The sequence below is a fragment of the Rattus norvegicus genome, chromosome 7, assembly GCF_036323735.1.
Source record: "Rattus norvegicus strain BN/NHsdMcwi chromosome 7, GRCr8, whole genome shotgun sequence".
Taxonomy (NCBI): domain Eukaryota; kingdom Metazoa; phylum Chordata; class Mammalia; order Rodentia; family Muridae; genus Rattus; species Rattus norvegicus.
The window spans coordinates 44,016,908-44,038,726 of NC_086025.1; the positions used below are offsets into that span (position 1 = coordinate 44,016,908).

The 21,819-nt window shown below is 36.9% G+C and overlaps 1 protein-coding gene across 50 annotated transcripts in view; it reads left to right on the top strand.

Moving 5' to 3' along the window:
- Positions 1–21,819, top strand: part of Ppfia2 (PTPRF interacting protein alpha 2) — a 474,298-nt gene that overhangs the window by 364,650 nt on the left and 87,829 nt on the right. For 29 of the 50 annotated variants that reach the window (XM_063263778.1, XM_063263779.1, XM_063263790.1 and 26 more), the window contains 3 exons: positions 11,527–11,748; positions 18,268–18,414; positions 20,469–20,603. In XM_063263778.1, the coding sequence (XP_063119848.1) occupies positions 11,527–11,748; positions 18,268–18,414; positions 20,469–20,603 (504 nt within the window). Of the gene's footprint in view, positions 1–11,526; positions 11,749–18,255; positions 18,415–20,468; positions 20,604–21,819 lie in introns of all 50 variants that reach the window. The other 21 variants (XM_063263774.1, XM_063263775.1, XM_063263786.1 and 18 more) reach the window with 1 other exon arrangement.

The following is a 21,819-nucleotide window of genomic DNA, read 5'->3' on the forward strand; positions in this document are numbered from 1 at the left end:
AGAGAGAGAGCACTATTCCCAGACAACATTGGTCATTACATGCAACTCTGAGTGCCAGGCACAGGATACAGCCCTAAAAATTATTGGTCCAAGTTTTCAGAGAAGTACCCAAAACAGTATGGGTAATTGACTTTGCTCTTAGTTGTTCAACACAAATTACAGATAAAACAATATTTCTAAAGTTACAATGCACTTTAGTTAAAAGACAGGAGGTAAATGAATCTTGAAGTGACCAGCGACTTCTCCTTGCTGGCTAGCTTTCATTATGCTGGAAGGTGCTTTTTGGTTGCCAGAGAAGCAGAGTCATCGATGATCTTATCAGCATGGGATCCTGTATGCTACAAAACTAACCTATGTAGCAAACCTGATGAGTTCAGAGGCAAGAGTGGTAAAACTGTTAATAAGGGGATCCAGTCATTCTCTTAATTAAGTCTGAGAGACCTGCTTAAAAGGGGAGAATTCATGCGTCCTACTGTAAACATGTCAAAATTCTTGGCTAGAGAAGACAAAGGCCCAAGGGGAAATTTATTGATGTTGCTCTTCTAAATCTAGTCATGTTGTCAAACTAGCCTAGAAATATTTATATATTTATACACATTTGTGTTGCTGTGGACCTTGGTCAGATAGGCTTCTCATTGCTGTAAGTAGTGATTAGTGCAGGGATACACTACTCTTTGAAGTGCTGAGCCCAAACTGCTCTGACTATTCAGCTGTAGAGGGGCATCTGTGTTAACACCTTTCTCCTGCCAGCCTCCAACAACGTAGAGAAAGAGGTAATAGAGAATGTAAGAGCCAGAAGATGGACAAGAGACACTATTTTGTTGTTGCTGTTGCTGCTGTTGTTGCTGTTATTGTTACTGTTGCTGTTGCGGCTGTTGTTGCTGTAGCTGTTGTTGCTGTTGTTGCTGTTGTTGCTGTAGCTGTTGTTGTTGCTGTTACTGGTGTTGCTGTTGCTGTTACTGGTGTTGCTGTTGTTGTTGCTGTTGTGGCTGTTGTTGCTGTTGCTGCTAGTGTTGCTGTTGTTGTTGTTGTTGTTGTTGTGGCTGTTGTTGCTGTTGCTGCTAGTGTTGCTATTGTTGTTGCTGTTGCTGTTGCGGCTGTTGTTGCTGTAGCTCTTGTTGCTGTTGCTGTTGTTGTTGCTGTTGTTGTTGCTATTGCTGTTGCTATTGCAGCTGTTGTTGTTTCTGTTGTTGCTATTTCTGTTGCTGCTGTTGTTGCTGTTGCTGTTGCTGTTTCTGTTGCTGCTATTGTTGCTGTTGTTGCTGTTGCTACTGTTGCTGTTATTCTTGTTGCTGTTGCTGTTGCTGCTGTTGTTGCTGCTGTTGTTGCTGCTGTTGTTGCTGTTGTTATTACTGTTGTTGCTGTTGCTGTTGATGCTGTTGCAGCTGTTGTTATTGCTGTTGCCATTGTTGCTGTTGCTCTGTTGTTGCTGTTGCTATTGTTGTTGCTGTTGCTGTTGTTGCTGTTGCTGCTGTTGTTGCTGCTGTTGTTGCTGTTGCTGTTGTTGTTGTTGTTGGCTACCAAAAAAAAAAATCAAATGCATAGCACCTGTATTTACTTCAAAAGACTTGCACAAAATCTAGTCACTAAACTTTTTAGAAATGAAAGGAGATTCTGAGCCCTCACCTTTAGGGGAAGAGAAATGACTAACTTATGGTGTCTTTTGAGGAAGGAGAGTCGGTTTTATTTAGATGTATGGCAAGTGGTAGATTCCCCATGCCCAGTGGATGCCCCCACTATGCATGCATAAATGAGTAGCAATAAGTAATCGTAGTCAGTTAAAAATAACAAATAAATAAGGGGGGCATAAGATCATGTATGTTTTGGCTTACTGACAAAGACCACTGGTTGCACTAAAATTAAGAATGATAGAGGACTTTTGATTTGAAACATTTAAAGATAACCAGTTGATACTAAGTTAAAGAAAAAAGTAACTTCTGGGGCCTATGATGCTATTACTCTTACTTTTCAATAATTTATTGCCTTATTATATTTTATTTTTGTGATATATACTTAATTACTAATAAGACACAACAACCAATTAAGTACAACCATGACCTCGATCTGTGATTCTCAGTTCCATCTAAATATTATTAATACTTAAGAAAATTTGAAAAACAATTACATAGAAAAACCTCACCATTTTCAGGTGCTGTTTTAAATTCGCATTGTCCAGAATGGAGCGCATCAACATTTTCTCATTCAATTCTCCAAATGTTTCTAAAAATAATCAGGGATTAAATTCACAGACACTGAGTGAAAATTTGTTTCTGCTTTGCTTATACTCTAGATTTATAAAAGGTGAAAACAGGCACCTTTAAAGATATAAAATAGACTTAAGGAGACAATGCAAATCAAAAACACCAGCTCCCAATTATGTGTGAGAGAACCTTAAATAAAAGATAAAGCAGGATATATGTTGAATACATTTGAATTGATTTCACTTGATGTGAACAGTTCTGATATTTGAAAGGAACAAAGAAAAGAAGGCAAAATAAGGAAACTTACAAAACAATATTGTAGATAGTCCTAAAGTTCATACAAGTTATGACTTATAACCTTAAAGCCTTTGTGTCTGTACACAGGAAATGACTTCAGGTTCTTTGCACACATTTGGTTACATGGTTTGTTTGTATCCACACTCAATAAAGCACACATCATGTTATTGTCAAGCAGGAGTCTTGTTCATCTCAGGAGCTTCCTTTGTATCTTGGATAATACAGATCAAAAGAGCTGGAATTTTGGTGGCTTACTGAATTAGTAGATAAGTGAAAGAAAGAAAGAACAGAAAAAGGGGGAGGCAGGAATGAGAAATACAGCTATTGGAAGCAGATATTGGAAGCAGGTTATCGTGTGAAAACTTCATCCCCTGAGGTTTTAGCATGTCAACCAAACTACTTTGCTCATTGTGCACCAATTTCAGTTCTGCATCTGATGTAATTAGCGGACATTACATAACTAAGTTACATCATTCACTTATAATTGTGTCTAGCATATGATGAGAACTTAAAGAATTTGAGCAATATAGGAATATTTATTTGAACTCACACTTAGAATCTTTATAGATATTGTGGGGGAGGAAGGCAGGTAATATTGCTATTGTAATCAGTATACCATCTTATTTGATGACTTGGATGTAAATGGAAGCTCAACAATTTAGCATATTACATGACCCTTTATGATCACTAGGAAGAAACAGTAGTGTCTGTAGGTCACATCAGTGCTTGAATCCTTCCAAAATCTGCTTTTGTACTTATGCTTAGAATAGAATTTATTTATATATTCACTCATATTTCGGTTGGCTTGTGGAATAGTATATTTAATATTTCATTCAGACACATTTTTTACATTAATGCATTATTGATTTATGCTAACTATAAATCAATCATCTACATTTTTATTACTTTTATTACTCTTCTCATTATTTTTATGCCTATCAGTATTTTCCTGTTTGAATCTGTCTGTGTTTATTTTATAGCTCTATATATACCTTTATTTATACATTGCTTTTCTCCAGAAAAAAAATGATCTTTAAGAGTTTCTTGTACATTACAAGACTCCTTCCCAGTCTAGAAAAGTCTGATGGTATATGGGAATGGTTGTGAATGTCATTATAACTTCTTGACAATATAATCAGCAATACATTGCTAATTATTAAATGCTGAAGTTACTAGTGAGGGGGCTGTTTAGTATTCACTCTGTAGGTGTTAGTGAATTTTAATGGTATTTATGCCTCTATGATAAGAATTTAATTAATAGGAAGATCAACTTCAATCATCTCCTCTTCTATTTTTCTATTTCTATTTTCTTTTAGAAAGATTTGTAAATATTAAGAAGACAAATGAGTGAATGGTAATCTATTTAAAATATAGCAAAGAGGAAAAACTAGCTTCTGTGTAGGTGTACATGTTGAGAGTAACTTTATAATAGAAAATAAAATATTAACTCTTAAGTGTATTACTGCCAAGGAAGGCATCAAATATTCTTTCCCATCATCAGTAATCAATTAATATTTAAATATATGGTTAATCTGAATTGAATACATTTTTAAAAATGAACCTTTATTTTAGGGACTTGTGCTGTAATGTGGGGATACAGTAATTAAGTAACATCTCCTGGTTTCATCCGTAACAGAATTTTAAAACTGCTTTTATATTTATAAACAGAGAAGTGTCATAAACACTGCAGGTAAAAGTAAAGCAGCAGATCATCCCAGCAGATTTTCACACGCCGATCTAAATTTCACAGATGTGTCCAAGCAATGCAATACATTTCTGCTACTTAATGAATTTAAAGGTTAACATTTTAAAACTGTTTTATTTTAGTTGCCTGATTACTGTTTATATTTATTTATTTAAAATTACCTCATCTTAAACCTATTAAAAGTTACTATATTAAACAAGATTTTAATGAACTTCAGGTGCACAGAATTGCAATAGTAAATTTTTTCCTAATTAGAAAATTACCACTATTATGTACTAAATAAATATTGAAATATCCATAAAATATGCACATAATTCAGATATATATTATTAATACCTATATATTAATTTATACACACACACACACACACACACACACACACACACACACACACACACACTTATATAAATTCTACAATGTTACCATAAGCCTGGAAGTTCTAGGAAGCTACAGAAAGCATACATAACAAGCCACGGGAAACAAGCCAGTGAGAGCATTTCGCCATGGATTCTGCTTGAATTTCTCCCTCCATGTTTCTGCCTTGCTTGAGTTTCTGCCTTGACTTTTCTTGATTATTGACTACAGCCTGGAAGTTCGAGATGATACAAACCCTTTCCTCTCCAAGTTTCCTTTTTTCACACTGTTTTAGCACAGTGATGTGAAATGAAGACAGCAATGTAAATCTTAGTTTGACAAAGATTTTTAGGATTCTGTGATTCTAAATGGCATTGCTCCATTTTAAATGTACTTTTGAATCATTTTACAGATTTGTGAAGTGTTTTAATGAAGCAACTCTATTAATTTCCAATATGCATAAAATTTTACATGTTTATAGAGATGTCTGCATAAACGCCACCCAATTTCATAAAAAACAATTGCTCCACCTGTTAAAGTGAGTCTGTAGGACTGTGCAGAAAATCCTAGCATCCTGGCCAGAGCAGTATCCAGTCTGCTGTTTGGCCTTCTGCATTTCTTGGGTAGAATTGTCTGGAGTAGACTTCCATGTAAACTGAAATGTAGTTGTCCCCTCCTCTAGATTTACCCTTCGTTTTCTTAACATAATGGCTTCTGTAAGACATTTGGGTTTATTGCAGATGCAAATAATCGCTGTTTTTCATTGTGGGAAATACAGTCATAAATTATCTTAACCAGTGAGTTCAGAATTTCATTCTATAATTTTTCAGACATTTAAAAATTTAACTGTATAGGCGTAAATGGTTTCTTTCTTACCAGAAAACAGCAAACCAATTCAGATTACTCGTTTGTATTATGATTCTAGTTGGATCCCTATGATCAGAGCTTATGTGATAGCACTGAACACTTGATAATGATACTGTCTCATAAGGCAGGTTGTGGACCTTGTCAAAGAAAGAGGGAGGCTATTGCGATGGATTCTGTAGTATTCACTCATTCACTCACTCACTCACTTTGTATCCTGATCCCAGCCCTCCTCTCACCTTTGCTCCCAGCCCCACCCACACACCTCATCCCCTATTCCCACTTTCCCTTCTCTTCAGAGAAGAGGTGGCCCCCAATGTGTACCAATCAGTCTGGCACATCATGTAGCAGCAAGACTAAGTACATCCTCTCCCACCCATCTAAGGCTGGAGATTAGAGGAAAGGGATCCAATGGCAGCAACATAGCCAGAGACAGCCCCTGCACCAATTGTTAGGAGACCCACACGAATGTAGGGTTTTAGTTATACCGTCCTTCAGTGACTATTGTCCTTCATTCCTGAAATGTTGCTTGTAGAGGGGTGCTTGTGGAGTAACTCTTCAGGAGTTGTTAAGGACACGTGCTCCACTATGTTCATAGAAGCCTTATTTATAATAGTCAGAAGCTAGAAAGAACCCAGATGCCCTTCAACAGAGGAATGGACACAGAAAATGTGGTACATCTACACAATGGAATATTACCCAGCTATCAAAAACAATGACTTTATGAAATTCGTAGGCAAATGGATGGAAGTAGACAATATCATCCTGAGTGAGGTAACCCAGTCACAAAAGAACACACATGGTATGCACTCGCTGATAAGTGGATATTAGCTCCAAAGCTAGGAAATACCCAAGAAACAATATACAGGCCACATGAAGTCCAAGAAGAAGGAAGGCCAAAGTGTGGATGCTTCAGTCCTTCTTAGAAGGAGAACAAAAGTACCAGAAAAAAATATGGAGACAAAGTGTGGAGCAGAGACTGAAGGATAGGCCATCCAGAGGCTGCCTCACCTGGGCATCCATCCCACACATAGCCATCAAACACAGACACTATTGTGGGTTCCAAGAAGTGCACACTGACAGAAGTCTAATATAGGTGTCTCCTGAGAGTCTCTGTCAGAGTGTGACAAATACAGAGGTGGATGCATTGAACTGAGAATGGAGGAGTTAGAGAAAGGACTGAATGAGCTGAAGGGGTTTGCACCCCATAGAACAACAACAATATCAACCAACCAAACACCCCAGAGCTCCCGGGGACTAAACCACCATTCCAAGAATATACAGGGGTGGACCTATGGCTCCAGGCACATGTGTAGCAAAGGATGGCCTTGTTCGGCATGAATGGGTGGGGAGGCTCTTGGTCCTGTCAAGGTTCGATGTCTCAGTGTAGGGTAATGTCAGATTGGGGAGGTGGGAGGGAGTAGGTGGGTATGGGAGCAACCTCATGGAAGCAGTCGGAAATAGCAGGTTTCTGGAGGGGAAACTGAGAAAGGGAATAACATTTGAAATGTAAATAAAGAAAATCCAATAAAAGAAAAAAATAAAAAAGAAGGAGGTAACTGGGAACTCTTTCATTATGTAACTATCTGCACAAGGACTGGCATGAGTACACTGATCTGAGAGACGGAGTTCAGAGGCTAGTACCATTTGCTAGGTGTGTATTAGGTGCGATAGTCTTACAGGATTTAACACTGTAAAGACAGCATCTCTGATCTGTGAAAGTGTGGACCTTTACCATGAAAAAGCACTTAAAAAAAAGTGTGGGAATATGTCCCAAGAGTCAGAAGCTTGTCTTTTATTGTTAAATGGGAGCTGCAGGGACAACTAAGATCACACAGAGATGTGTGAGGAAGATGTGGATGAGATTTCTTGTAACTCATGCCTCGGACTCAGATCCAATAAGGTAGCCAACCAGCAGGGAGAGCCTGACACTTGATTTAGAAAAGGGCTATTTTCTGTTCTGAGGGATGCTTCTTAGGAACAAAATTGCACATGGGTGGATACATTTCCATTTCTATTCAAACGTTTCCTAATTTATGGAGGGTTGGAATGAACTCATGCAGTTAAGCAAGTATCTCCGCAGAGCAAACTGCGCTGCTCCGCTCTTCCCTGACCTTCCCGCTTCTGCTAGACTGAGAGCTTTCACGTTTTGGAAATCATCTCCTCCCAGTCTTTGTCCTAATCTAGACGCAGAACTTGAAGTTGGTTTTGAAGATTCTATGGGATCAAATTTCTTATTCCCTTGCCTTTCTTTCTTCCCATAATTCTTCCCTCCCCTTCATTTCTCCAATCCACCCATCCTTCTCTTGTCTTTTCTTCTTTCTCTTCCCTCTTTTCTCATTTCTTCTATCCCCTTCTCCCTCTCCCTCTCCCTCTCCCTCTCCCCTCTCCCTCTCCCTCTCCCCTCTCCCTCTCCCTCTCCTCTCCCTCTCCCTCTCCCTCTCCCCTCTCCCTCTCTCTCCCTCTCCCTCCCTCTCTCCTTTCTTTTTCTATTATTAGACCACTCCCTACTTGGGTACAATATTGAGGACTGAATTCAGGTCCTTGTGTATGATAGGTAGGTGTTTTTCAACAAAGTCTACATCCTAATCATTTCGCCTTATTAACTGAAAAATGATTAATGTATGTTTTTTAATGATAGTTTTCTAATCCACTGCCCTATTTGATTATACACTCCACTTGATTTTTATCTGGTAGTCCCATGTACAATAGATCACTAAAATATGTTCCTTCAATCTAACTAGAACATTGCATTTTTTGATTAATGTATTCCTTTTCTAGTGAGTCTTCCTTATTCCCTACATGTTTACCATATCACTATATTAAAATTTAACTTTGTTTGACTCTGCATACCCATGAAATTCTGCATATAACCAAGATTATGTTCTTACTAATTTTCTGGTTCATTATATTTATAATTTCGTCCAAGCCCAATTTCATGGTACAGAAAACAGAAAGTTCCTTTGTTGTAAAGTTATACAATGTCCTATAAGCATATGTACCACATTTTCTCTACACATCCTATTTGTTAGGAAGAATTTTGATGCCATATGTTCACTACTCTGAATAATACTACATTGAACAACAAGTAGAGATGGCTTAGTAAAATACTCCTTTGGATAGTTAGTTATAGACCGAACAGTGAGCTTGGTAGATTATATGCAATTCTATTTTTCTTATATTTATACTTCTCACTTTCCATAATGACTATATAGTTTTTATTCACGCAATGTAAATTTTTGCCAACATGTGCTGTCCTGTAGCATTTGTATAACAAACATTAGAATAATCATGAGATAATATTCCATTAAGGTTTTATTTTGTTCCTCTCTTGATGATTTCCAGTGCTGAAACTATTTTCATAAATCTGGTCATATGTAAGTCTTATTTTAAGAAATGTCTTTTTTTGACAGTGGCAATTTGCTATTAATTACAATGACCCTCGACATAGCCATGCTTTATTTTAACTCAGAGAAGGAATGTTTCCAACAATGCATTGTCATCCAGCACCTGATTGGATGTCCCTTTTTCAAACTAAATTTATTACAAGTATAATTAATGTCTTTGAAGATTTCTCCATATGTTTTTGTTTAGTTTTGTTGTTATTGAGTTCTCTGTTTTCTTTAAATATTTGGACTTGTAAGATTCCCCTACTTTCTAGACATCTTTTCCAAAAAGTGAAAGTAACGGTTTCAGCATAATTGACCATTTTCAGGCCCCTCCACTGTGCATTGTGCTTATACAATGTTCAAGTATTGGCAATACACTTCAGAGGTATCATCATATAAGATATATTATTTCAACAAAATGTAAATGTTATTTGTATGTGTGTCATTAAAACTAAAACCTGAGTCCCATTTTCACTCTATAAAACTACATTGGGAGAAGGATGGAATGCTGGGTAAAGAAGCAAATATGTGGAGCTCCTACTGTCATTAAAAGCTCTTTGAAAGGCCATATGGAAACGTACTACTGTTCAAGATTTCTAGAATTCATAAGTACATGAAAGAATTTTAAATGCAGTCACTATAGGATAAGGGAGACCATGCCTCACCTAGATACCTACAACCACCAAGTAGAGCTCATCATGCCAGTAATGGATTACATCTTCTTGAGTAGTTGGCTGAAATTGCTAAGATTTCTTGAATATCATTGGAGATTGTCAACGCTTTGGTTACCCTCCACGGACTGATGAAAGGGCCCTATTGCTGAAAAATAATATGTACTTAGGTCCTAGAACATGAAAAATTAAAGCTGGTGCCCAGCTAGAAGCTTAACCTCTAGTGACACGTTGTCATGTTGCTGGAATGTACTTTGCACACTAGAGGAGGAGACAAGTGATCATGGAATATCACCCAGATAAAAACCCAAAAGCCTACAACAAGGATCTGCCTGCAAGATATTCTGGTATAATAATGGAACATATGTTGAGGGGATGACAAGACATTCCTTTTTATTGACTTGAAGCCCATCTTATGAGACGGCGCTAAACCTAATATTGATAAATTGTTCAAGAACCTGAAACTACATAACTCATGGTCCATAAGGGAAAATGTAATACTATTATTCTGCTAAATATTATCAATAAAATGACTCCTAATGACATATTGTTATGTGAATGAATAATTTCATCGCATAATCCTCATTAGAGAAAACTCTTTCTACAGTATATGCTAAAACAGACACTTACAACTGGACAGTATATAGAAAGTGAAAGATTTTTAAACATATTGACCTAAATGTGATTTTTTTTATCAACTGGCCCATTTTCAGTCCTGGGGAGTCTATGTAGAAGAGCAGGGAGAAATATTGTGAGAGCCATAAGTGTTTAATGACTCAAAGGAAGAGCCATCATTCATCCATAATAGGACTGATACACATATGAACTCATAGAGACCGTAGCATCACATACCTGATGCGCAAATTCAAACCAGACAATAATCTCAGCACTGAGAAGGTGAGGTGGAAGCAAAGTTCCATCCCTAATCAAGAAGCTCCTTGTAGCTAGCACCTTCTGGGAAAGGGAAAGTCAATTTTGTCCAATGGAGTGACACTAAGTACATCAACCACACTCTAACGTGAGCCCTATGCAGAGGAGAAATTGGCCAGCATAAGGAGACTGTATGTTTTCAAGAGTTGGATAGGTTTGGGGGTGGGTGGATCTGGCAATATTTTGGGGAAGGGAAAGAACATGATCCAGATAAACTGTTGAAAGTGTATAAAATATTTTATTTAAAACATAAAATGAAATAAAGTCTGTGAAGTTGAAAAGAATTTGGATCAAAAAAAAGTATAGTTTAAATCCCATCTATTGATTAAAATCATGTATGTGATCTGTCATAATACAGATTTTTTTTTATTTTTCTAAAAAAACATAATATTTTATTGATTATTTGGAAATTTCACATAATGGATCATGAGAACATTCACTTTCCAGTCTTCCCAAGTCCACTTGTGACCTCCTCCAAAACAAAGAAAAAGAAAAAAAAGAAAGAAAATACCCAGTCTACTTTGAATTGTTCATATAGCCACTGGAATAATACAGATTTTGCACATAACATATATATTAAATTGTTATGCAAACGCATCTATCACCCTGATTGAAAATTACTGGTTTCCTTTCATATTTTTTAAAGTATTTATCTCATTATTTCTCACCCTCCCCTCCTCCTCCTCCTCCTCCTCCTCCTCCTCCTCCTCCTCCTCCTCCTTCTCTCTCTGTCTCTCTCTGTCTCTCTGTCTCTGTCTCTCTGTCTCTCTCTCTCTGTGTGAGTGTGTGTGTGTGTGTGTGTGTGTGTGTGTATGAGTGTGTGCAGGTTTCTGTGCAGTCCAGAGGAACTAGAGTGACATGGGCCTGTAAGCAGAACTCTTTCCAGGTCCTCGGGAAGAGCGGAACGGCTCAATGACCTCTCCAGCTTCACCGTGCCATTTTTCTTTATCTATTAATAACAGTTTTATCAAAATCATAGATACTCACCAACACTAGTTTGTTTTACAATTCTTACTTCTCGTTGTGACGGCTGCTTAGTTTCTCCTTTCACCTCTCATGCTTTGGGTTAGGAATAAAGAAGATCCTAAGTGTCCCGCTTTCGCCTTTTCCTGCAGCGTCTATCCAATGGCTCCATAGATTCCACAGATGACACCAGCCAGATCGTCGAGCTGCAAGAATTGCTTGAAAAGCAAAACTATGAAATGGCCCAAATGAAAGACCGCTTAGCAGCTCTTTCTTCCCGAGTGGGAGAAGTGGAACAAGAAGCCGAGACGGCAAGAAAGGACCTCATTAAAACAGAAGAAATGAACACCAAATATCAAAGGGACATCCGAGAGGTAGGTAGTTCATAGCGCTCTGTCCTTGCTTCTGGAATGGCTTCCCAAATGCTACTCTGAGAAGCTCTCCCCCATGCATTTCTTTAGTGGGCAGAAGTCGTTTCTTCTTGAAGACCATAATTAGAATTATTTGTTATGTACCTGTTCAGTAAGAGAGAAATGGTTTACTTATCGTTTTTTTAATAATTTTAAGGCTTTGGATTCAAGTCTCAGCTATTATAAAGTCTTTCTGAAAATTTAAGGACTTTTCAAGGCCCCATAGTTTTAAATTTTAATAAATGTGTATGGGGGAATGAATCACGATTTTGTATAATACAGAGTGTTCAATAAATCGTCTCTTATTTTGGGTTTGGGTCTGTGAGTGCCTGTGTCTGAGGACGAGATGCATATGAATAATAAAACCATTTTATGTATATTGTATTACTTTTTGCTAGGATTAGCATAACTTTGTCTACAAAGCAGAGAAATAAATAAAGAAAGCTTCAAGTTTATTAAATGATCCAAGAAAATATTTGATTTACAACATGTTCTTATCCTCTACCATTTGCTCAAATACTCTCCTCTCAGATGAGTGCTCTCTGACCAAGCGTTTTACAGGTATCAATGTTCCTTCTTATTTTATTTCATTTTTAATACCACACCACACATTCCTTTCACTGAGTCCTTTGGTTTACCTTTTCTATCTACCTATAAAACTATTGCACACTTAACAACAAAATCCTTTGTTGGAGAAAGGGTCCTTATAATCCTTTACTATAATATGACATTAGAGTGTACATGAACGCAGCACTTACCATGAGCAAAAATGCAGTGAATACAGTGATATTTTCTGTTGCAGTAAAATTTAAAAAGCACAGGACTGGTTCCCTCGAGTTCCGACTCCTCGCAGATATGCACGCTCTAGCTGTTTCTCTATCAGCTGCTTTCATACACTGTCCCCTAGGCGGGTTGTTACCACACATGACACACACATCGCATTTCGCAGGCTGTGCTAGTGTGGACCCATGCCATGCTAGCCCAAGCATTCTACAGTCTATCATGGCTTCCTGTTGAACTCTGCTCACACTCTCAACAATCTAGTGAAAGCATGACTCAACAGACTAATCCAACAACCAGATTTATGTTAAATACTCAGTATACAATACATCCACAAAATTAACTTGCGGCCAGTTGATAAGGATATATAGACTACCCACCTAGAAAAGATAAAAATGCCTATAGAAACCCATTCCTTAGGAAATATTCATAACAACCTGTATCTATGTAGAGATGCATGGCAAGGATCAATTATATCTGCCTCCATGTTGGTTCCCCTTTCTGCTCCTCCCTCTCCTTCTAAAACCTCTGTTCCTGCCTCCCTTTTTTACCTGCCTTCACGTGCATAATGACATCACCCTACAATTTTCACTGAAGGTCAGATAATGATACAATTTCACATAAGCTCAGGTTAGTGAATATGTCTTTCCTCTTCATGGTTTCCTATACTCCAAACTTTCATAACATACAGGACTTAGTAAGAAATATTAGGATCCCTTTCTTTTAAGTTGTCATGCCATTTCATGAACTTTCGCTCATTCTTTAGCAATTTGTGCTTGTAGTTCCAGAGATTTTGTTCTTTCCTTTGCATTTTAGCCACTCATTGACTTTATTTTTAGCTCTCTCTTACAGAAAGGGTAAAATATGCCCAGCTTTCCTTTCCTTGTTTCACATTTTAAAATAACTCCTCAATAAAAGTAGTGTCTAGACATAGGGGACCAAAAATCAGGGGAGACAGGAACCATCAACCCTATATTACCAGGGACTGTTTCATTAGGAATGTATTTTAATGGGTTAGGTCTTCCCTATCATAAGCAATTTTCATGCAACGTAAACCTTTTTAAGCTTCCTAATTCCTAGGTCTGTGTATTTTCGTTATGACTTCTGAAAAAGTAGACTACATACCATCATCCACCTCAGACAGGCAATCAGAAACAAATGTTTTCAGAGCCTGGCAACAAATGGAAGTGTAAGGACGAGGAAACTAGGTACAGGTGTAAGAAGTAGGTAGGAAGTGACATCCTTAACAAGAACTGTGAAGTGTTCACTCCTCAGTCTTGCCTGTCTGCATAAAGGAGGACTTTGAGTATGTATGCACAAGCACAGACAGACAAGGGGGGGAGGGAGGGAGGGAGGAAGGGAGGGAGGAAAAGAGAGAGACACAGACAGACAGGGGAGACACAGAGAGATACAGAGAAGTGAAACAAGAGATATAGCTGCCCAGAGGATACTATGTAGAATAAAATAGTTCTGATATTAATTTTAAAGCCACATTCTTTACCTCTTTTTTTAGCTTTCTCGGATAAATATTATATTAAACCTATCACAAGTCAACTAAGTCCTTTCCCCTTAATTGCCGATAGTTTCAAGGACCCAATGACTCCCATTTAGAAAAGAGCAGCCTGAGGCTCATTGAGGTAACATGCCTTACTCATGGCCTATGGACTATCATCCTTTTCTCAGGATCGATAAGAACTAACCACTCTCTCTCTCTCTAGAACATGGAAGAAATAGAAATAACAGGTCCCCAAATTTTATTTTTTACTCACTCTACTGTACTTCCCCAAATCTTCATACTTCTGAGGAGAGTTTCTAAGGAGACCACACCTTCCACTGAACCTTCTGCAAGATGAACTGACTAGAAAAACAAACATTTCAAAAGGTTAAAATGTTCAGGTCCAGAGTCAAATTATCAGGACATCCTTAGCCCTTTCTTAGCCCATTTTGTACTCCTCCATTCCTGGGTTAGTACCTTTGTGACCATTACAAAAACCATTTATAATGTACAAACAGACCATTCAGTTTCTTACCCTTCAAACCTAAGAATAGAATTCAAGGCCTGTAACAGTAGTTTTACTATGTCCTTGATTCTCCTTTCTAATGTTCCAACAATATATATGAAAAGTGTTTTGACTTATCACTGTTTTATGAAAAAAAATCATCAAACTGTTACTACATTTTAACATGAAATTTGGGGTCACACATGTTTGGCTTCAAGAATGGATTCTCTTATTCTCTTTTAGTTGTGGGTTATGCTTTCCATCTAAGGACAGTTTTACTCCATGGCAACTATCATACAAATTTTCAGCCACTATATACTACCAATTAATTAACCAGTATCTTGTCATTTTTCCAAAAAGTCACAATTACGGGAAATCCTGCTCACATAAACTCCAAGTCCTAATTTTGCTTCTTAAATATGTTTCTAATATATTGTGAATTTCTTAATCTTATGAGCATGATAATTCTTTTTTGCTCTCTAAAAATTGCACCATTGTATGATGCAAATATAGAACAAGTAAAAGCTACTCAAATTAATTAAGGAAAAACATGGGCCATAGGAGGTGGATCACCATTAAGTTGCAAATTAAAATGAATTTCGTTTTGTCTATTAGGAAAATCTAATAAATCTAAACTGACTTATATAATTACATCGAGTCAATGCCTTCTGAACACAGTTCATAATTGCTTCCTCAAGAATCATTGAAGTTTCACTTTACCAGCTCTTTGCACTAATCTTGTTCTAAAAATAGATGGAGATAAACATAATGCAGTTATTCAAAAAGAAGTTGTAAGCTCTAGCTTTCTTCTCCACTTTTTAACCAAAAATATATCAACCGCATATGGGTAGTAACATATAACTCTCTACATAATTCCGAGAAGGGTTAACATTCTCAGCAAAGTTTATGTTTACTTTGTCAATAATGCCATTGTATCTTTCTACTTGACAATAAACAGCTCTTCTCACGTCTGCAAAGTAATCAAATAAACGAAGCTATAATTTCCTCTCTTATATTAGTCGAGGCATGAATTATATTTTCTGTCTACTATATTCCATTACTATAAAACTATATGTATTTATTATAATAATCCAGTTATGTATAAACTTTGCTATTTTTCTTATTACATAACAGCTTTTAGGATCTGAAGGAAAAGCTTTCGCTTTAAAGTCTGCAAATAGCTCACAGGAAAAGCTATTTCTATGACTTGTAAGTTCAATTCTATTTTTGGTATCACAGCCTGCAGTTAGAAATTGAATCACTAACATGAATCACTGACTCAAAAGTGCAGTTCCAAATCTCCTTACACTGACTCCTACAGGGAAATGTGTGCAGTAGATGTGAGCAGCTAAGTGTGGACAGGTTTGTAATCACTAATGCAAAATATCTATTTAATGAGTGTATATTCTACTCTAGGCACTCTATAACTTAAACTATTAAACTATTATATCACCCACTTCCTAGTAATTAAATGGTATTTATTAATAATCTACAAAAAGAATGTGAAAACGAACCAAAGGACAACATTTACTCATACGGTGTACCACACCAACTTCCATTTCCCAGAAAGAAATGACTGTCTTTAACATCTGAAGATATTGCTTTAAAATTTCGAGAGAAAATTTTAGGTGGAAGATTGATTTCGAATTTTCTTTTATCCCATGAAATCAACAAATATTTCTAGAGATCTTTATGAAACTTAATGCAAATTATAAACTCAGTAATTGAAAAATATAAAATAAAGAAATAAAGATCATGAATCAACATTTTTAAACACTAAGAACCATAATTATTTTCTGGGCTTTCCCAAGCCTAGTAAAATCCAAGCAACATTTTATAAAATGATTCTGGATTATTTTTACCAAAATAATGGGTTGCTTTGAGTTTATATTTTTATATTTTAATACTAACATAAATAACTATTCTTCCCCTAGCTACCGAAGGTCAGAAAGGTTGAAACAAATCAAGGAAGGAATGAAAACTTTTGGCAGCTAGAAATGAAGTCATCAGATAGTATGACAGTTTCATGTGCCTGCCATAGCAAATTGATACAACGTGATTGGCTTGTAATAATGTCATTTAAATAATACTGTGTGGGTATGTGACTTGCGTGTGGGTGCACATATCACAGCACACATGTGGATGTCAGTTGACACCTTTATAGAGATAGTTCTCTCCTTCTACCCTTGTGTGGACTCTAATCATGCACCTTGGCTTTTCTGGTTTGCCTCCGCATAGCTAGTGTTCCTACCTGGTCAGCAATTTTTCTTTCTGTTTTAACAACTCTACTTCATTTCCTCACATTTGCTAAGGATTTTTCTGAAATCAATGTTTCAACATGATCAGGTTTTCTCCAAGGGCAATAATGAAGAATACAGTCATTGTTCCTTTGAGCTTCTGGTAAATGTTCACAGGGTATGGCATTCTTGGCTGAGTGGCAGACTAACTTCAAATTCTGCAACTCTGTCTATCCTTCTCTATCCCAGGATTCAAGCATTCAATTTAAGGTCTATTCAAATACTACTTTGTTTCACTCTAATCTGATTATCACTTTAAGATCTTATTTGCATGTAAATTTACTTTCATGAATCAAAAGAAAGGTACACATTTGGAAGGAATATTATATACCTCAATACACAGAATCAAGGATGTATCTGGTCAAGAAAGCAAGCGTTTCATGGCTCATGTTTTACTTAGGAGATAGAAGTAAGCAAATGAATTATTTTAATTCAAGGAACAATATGATCAAACTAGCATTCAGAATAGACTGCTGGTCAATACCAAGACAAAGAAAATCAGAAGTATGACAGCAAGAGAAGCTCTTCAGTTCTCAAGGATGATTGGTACCTGTGCTCCAAAAGAACTGCTGGGTTCAATGTGGACAGAGAGATTAAGGGCAGCATGAATGATCATCTTTTAATCAATTGCTAATTGATGTATTTCCATCAGAAAAAAATTCAAGAGGCTCACAGTGGGTGGAGGAGGCAGGGAGGAGGAGGAGACAGAGACATGGGCATAGCTCCCTTAAAACCTCTTACCTCATTTTTCTCTATCTCATTTTCCCTAAATTCTGATTTTCATTACTTTGAGCATTTCTATTGCTACTTTCTATTTTACTTAACCCTATTATAAGTATTTCTAATTAATTTATTAGGTATGGATTTTAGCTTATACTCTGCATTATTTGACATTATATTTGTTTTCCCATTGTAACTATATGAAAATCACACTTATTGTTGCTATTATTACTTTGTGAATAACTTTCATAACTGATCCAATCAGTAGTTCTCTACAATATTTTCCATTCTGTACAACTTTCTCCTTTTCAAGAATATTATTGCCTAATTCTTATGTTTACTCTGTTACTTATTTTATAATCCTTGATTGAATCTTCCCATGCTCTCTAGCAGTTTGACAAAAATCCTTTAATTTTCATTAATAATCAATCTTTCAAGTTCCCTAGATGATTGTGTCTTTACTTGGGAACAAAAAGCCAAATATATGCATATACATATACATATACATATACATATGCACTAAACACACACACACACACACACACACACAAATATATATATATATTGACTTAAGTAAGAAAACTCCATAGGGCTAAGGCTCTGTGATTTTTGTGTGTGTGTGTGTGTTTGCTCCGATGAGGATGAAATCAGAGACTTGCACATGACTTTTACAGTGTTATTTACAGGCCATGGCTCAGAAGGAAGATATGGAAGAAAGAATCACAACTCTGGAGAAGCGTTACCTGAGTGCCCAGAGAGAATCTACCTCCATTCACGACATGAATGATAAACTAGAAAATGAGTTGGCAAACAAGGAAGCCATCTTGCGGCAGGTTCAGTATCTCTGTTCTGATTTTGCTTTGGTCTTTGTATGTGTTCTTGCCATTTGCGTAAAGCATAGAGTAGGATATTTTTAGCAGATGAACAATTATGGTCTAACACTTCAGATAGTACCAATGTAACATTTTTATTCTATCGTTTATTTTTAACAAAATTAAGAAAACACTCAGTCACTATTGCTCATGGCAAGAAGTGCTTGCTGACAGGACCTTGATATGGATGGCTCCTGAGAGGCTCTGCCAGAGCCTTACTGATACAGATTAAGATGCTTGCAGCCAACCATCAGACTGAGCATGGGTCCCCAATGGAGAAGTTAGAGAAAGGACTGAAGGAGTTGAAGGGGTTTGCAACCCCATAGAAAGAACAACAATACCAACCAACCAGACACCCCTAGAGCTCACAGGGACTAAATTGCCAACCAGAGAGTACATATAGGAGTACTCATAACTCCAGCCAAGGATGCAGCAGAAGATGCCATTGTCTGGCATCAAGAGGAAGAGAAGCCCTTGGTTCTGTAAAGGCTCGTTTCTGCAGTGTAGGGGAATGCCAGGGTGTTGAGGTGGGAGTGGGTGGGTGGGAGGGGAAACATCCTCATAGAAGCAGTGGGTGGGGGATATGAGAAATAGGAACTGGGAAAAGGGACAACATTGGAAATGTAAATACATAAACTATCCAATAAAAAACAGAAAAAGAAATCACTCATGAAAATAATAATATTGCAACTACTGATTTGAATCTTAGGAATCAGACCAGGAAGAGTTGTTTCCAATACTTCACTTAATTCTAGCTGCCATTCACTTGATTAGTTCCAGTCACCCTGCTCAGTGCTCTGAGGATCATAGACATGAATACTTCCCAAGGCCACACCCATGGTGAATGTCCAGGCTGGAAGGTCTACCCAGATCTACACCAAAAGAGGAGTTGCAACCTATAAGACCATAGTGGTTGTCACCCTTCTTATGGAAATGAAGTATTATTCAAATACACACTCCTAATTTTCAGCATAATGTTTTTTTGCACTGTGGGAAGATTACCCTTGAATTATAGACATGCGAAGTTCAGTGGTTCTGTAGCTGGTTGTAACCCAGACATGAGATTGTAATGCATAGTCTACGAATCTCCTGCCTCAGTGATGTGCAATCATGGCTCCACAATTGCCTCTGCTTAGTGAAGGCAAAAGCCGTTCAGTCAATGATGGAGCAGGAGAGATAATTGGGCTGGACTTCTGATCCTAGCCAGGGGAGCCATAGAAAGAAAAGGAGAGTTTTTCCACCAGGAGGTGAAGGACCAGGAGCCACGGAAAGAACACATATGGAGCAGGGAGAGCCAACACAACAATAAATGCAAGAATATTTGGAGATTTGGGCTGGAAAGTAGCTAGATTTGTTTAGAGGATTAGAATAGATTAATATATGCTCTGTTATTGTGCCTGAAGGCTTGTTAAATAAATTCAATTGTCTTTGTCTCAATTACTTGGGATCTAGCCATGTTAGAGAAAAAAAATTACGTCTTAAATTTGCACTAACACCTAATGATTTAATTGTTTTTTGTTTTTTGTGTGTCACAAGAGCATAGTAGAGGAACTGAAGCAGAGATCCCATAAGACACAATCCTAAAATACTGTCTGGACTATTCAGAGAACTTGTTCATCCAATCTCTAGAGTGTGAACTCCTGTGCTACCATATTCCTTGTCTTATGCCAGTCTAAATCTTTGATTTTCAATATACATTTTGTTGTTGTGGTGATGGTGTTGACGGTACCCTGCAGTATTGGCACTGAGCTATATTCTATTTTTCAAATTCTTACTCACTAGAAGTTTCTTTGTTTGCTGCCAGTGTCATGATAATTGCTATTTTATTGTGTAACAATTAAGTAATTAAAATCGACAACACATGAAATCATGGTAACGGTTTGCTCAGCACAGTTAAGTATGGTAGGAGTTGATTTTACGACTCCAAGAAAAGCTGAAGTTCAAAGTTCACAGACTTGTTCTCGCTACTCTAACCCCTGATTGCTTAAATGATCCCCTAATCTTTCCCATTTCAGATGGAAGAGAAAAACAGGCAATTGCAAGAGCGTCTTGAGCTGGCTGAGCAAAAGTTACAGCAGACCATGAGGAAAGCTGAAACTTTACCTGAAGTAGAGGCAGAACTTGCTCAGAGAATTGCAGCCCTAACAAAGGTACTGCACTAAACACAAGAGATCAGCCTAGGCGTGTTTGTAGAAATAACTGTCAATCAAAGTGGAGTCTATAATTACTCTCTTCAGGCTACGTGAAAGTTACATTAGTTGGATCTTTATTGTCTTTGTTTCCTAACATTCTGTTTCCTTATTGTATATAGCTTACTAACAGTGACTTGAACAATTGTTGCATGAGTAAAAAGATAGCCTTGCCTATTTTGACATTAACAAAAAATGCAAAATATGTTGTTGATACAGTAATTTTTCTATGGTAGTTTCTGCACACAATAATAATCACGGTATTTAAAATCTCAGCAAAGGTATATGAAATACAACCATTTAATCAGCTTTGTTTAAGTGGGTTGCTACTGGAACAATAAGAAGTATAATAACCATCGATTCCAATTATACTGTACAATGATGAACCTTGTTAGGGAAAAAAAAGTTAAAATATGGTTGAAAGCCATTAAGTTGCGAAAAGTACCTTTACAATTGTGTTTTCTTTGGAAAGAAAAATGAAATTGGGGATAGTGTACTGTTGAACTTTTTTTCTATAGCATGTACTGTACATTCTAAAACTAAAACTGTTTGTGCTACAAAGCCATTCAAAGAAAGCCATTCGAACTCTGGAGAACAAATAGAAACCACATTCGTTTCACTTGAAAAGCACTCCTTTTGTCACTATATCCTAATTCATTGTACGTCAGTTGAAAACTCCACACACATTCTGAATGTTCCTATGACCGTGGCAGTTTTCTGAGTCCTTTTTTATTTTATTGATTTTACTATAGATATGTGAACTTGACATTATAGTTTTGTTATACAAATTAATGCAAAAAAGTTGATTCAGGGGTGGAAAAGGGGACACAAACTAATCATCATTGCTAGAAAAGCAAAGAATGAGATGAACACCTTGATGGCATTCACATGTTAAAAGGAAGTCGTTAACTGGGAATCAAATATCACACACAGATGGGCAGGGGAAAAGCACTGGATTACATCATGAATTTTGGAGTATTAAGATACAATCTGATGAAACATTAGTCTGAGTATGACTTCTAAGTTTACACTCTTCTACAGTCCTAGACTATACAAGTGAGTCACTCTTACTTTGCAATGATAGAACCTCAAAATTGAGCAATGTATGATCAGGTAACTTCAAAATAGATCCTAGGTTATATCAAGCTACCCAAGTATGTCAAAATTATTACCTTTT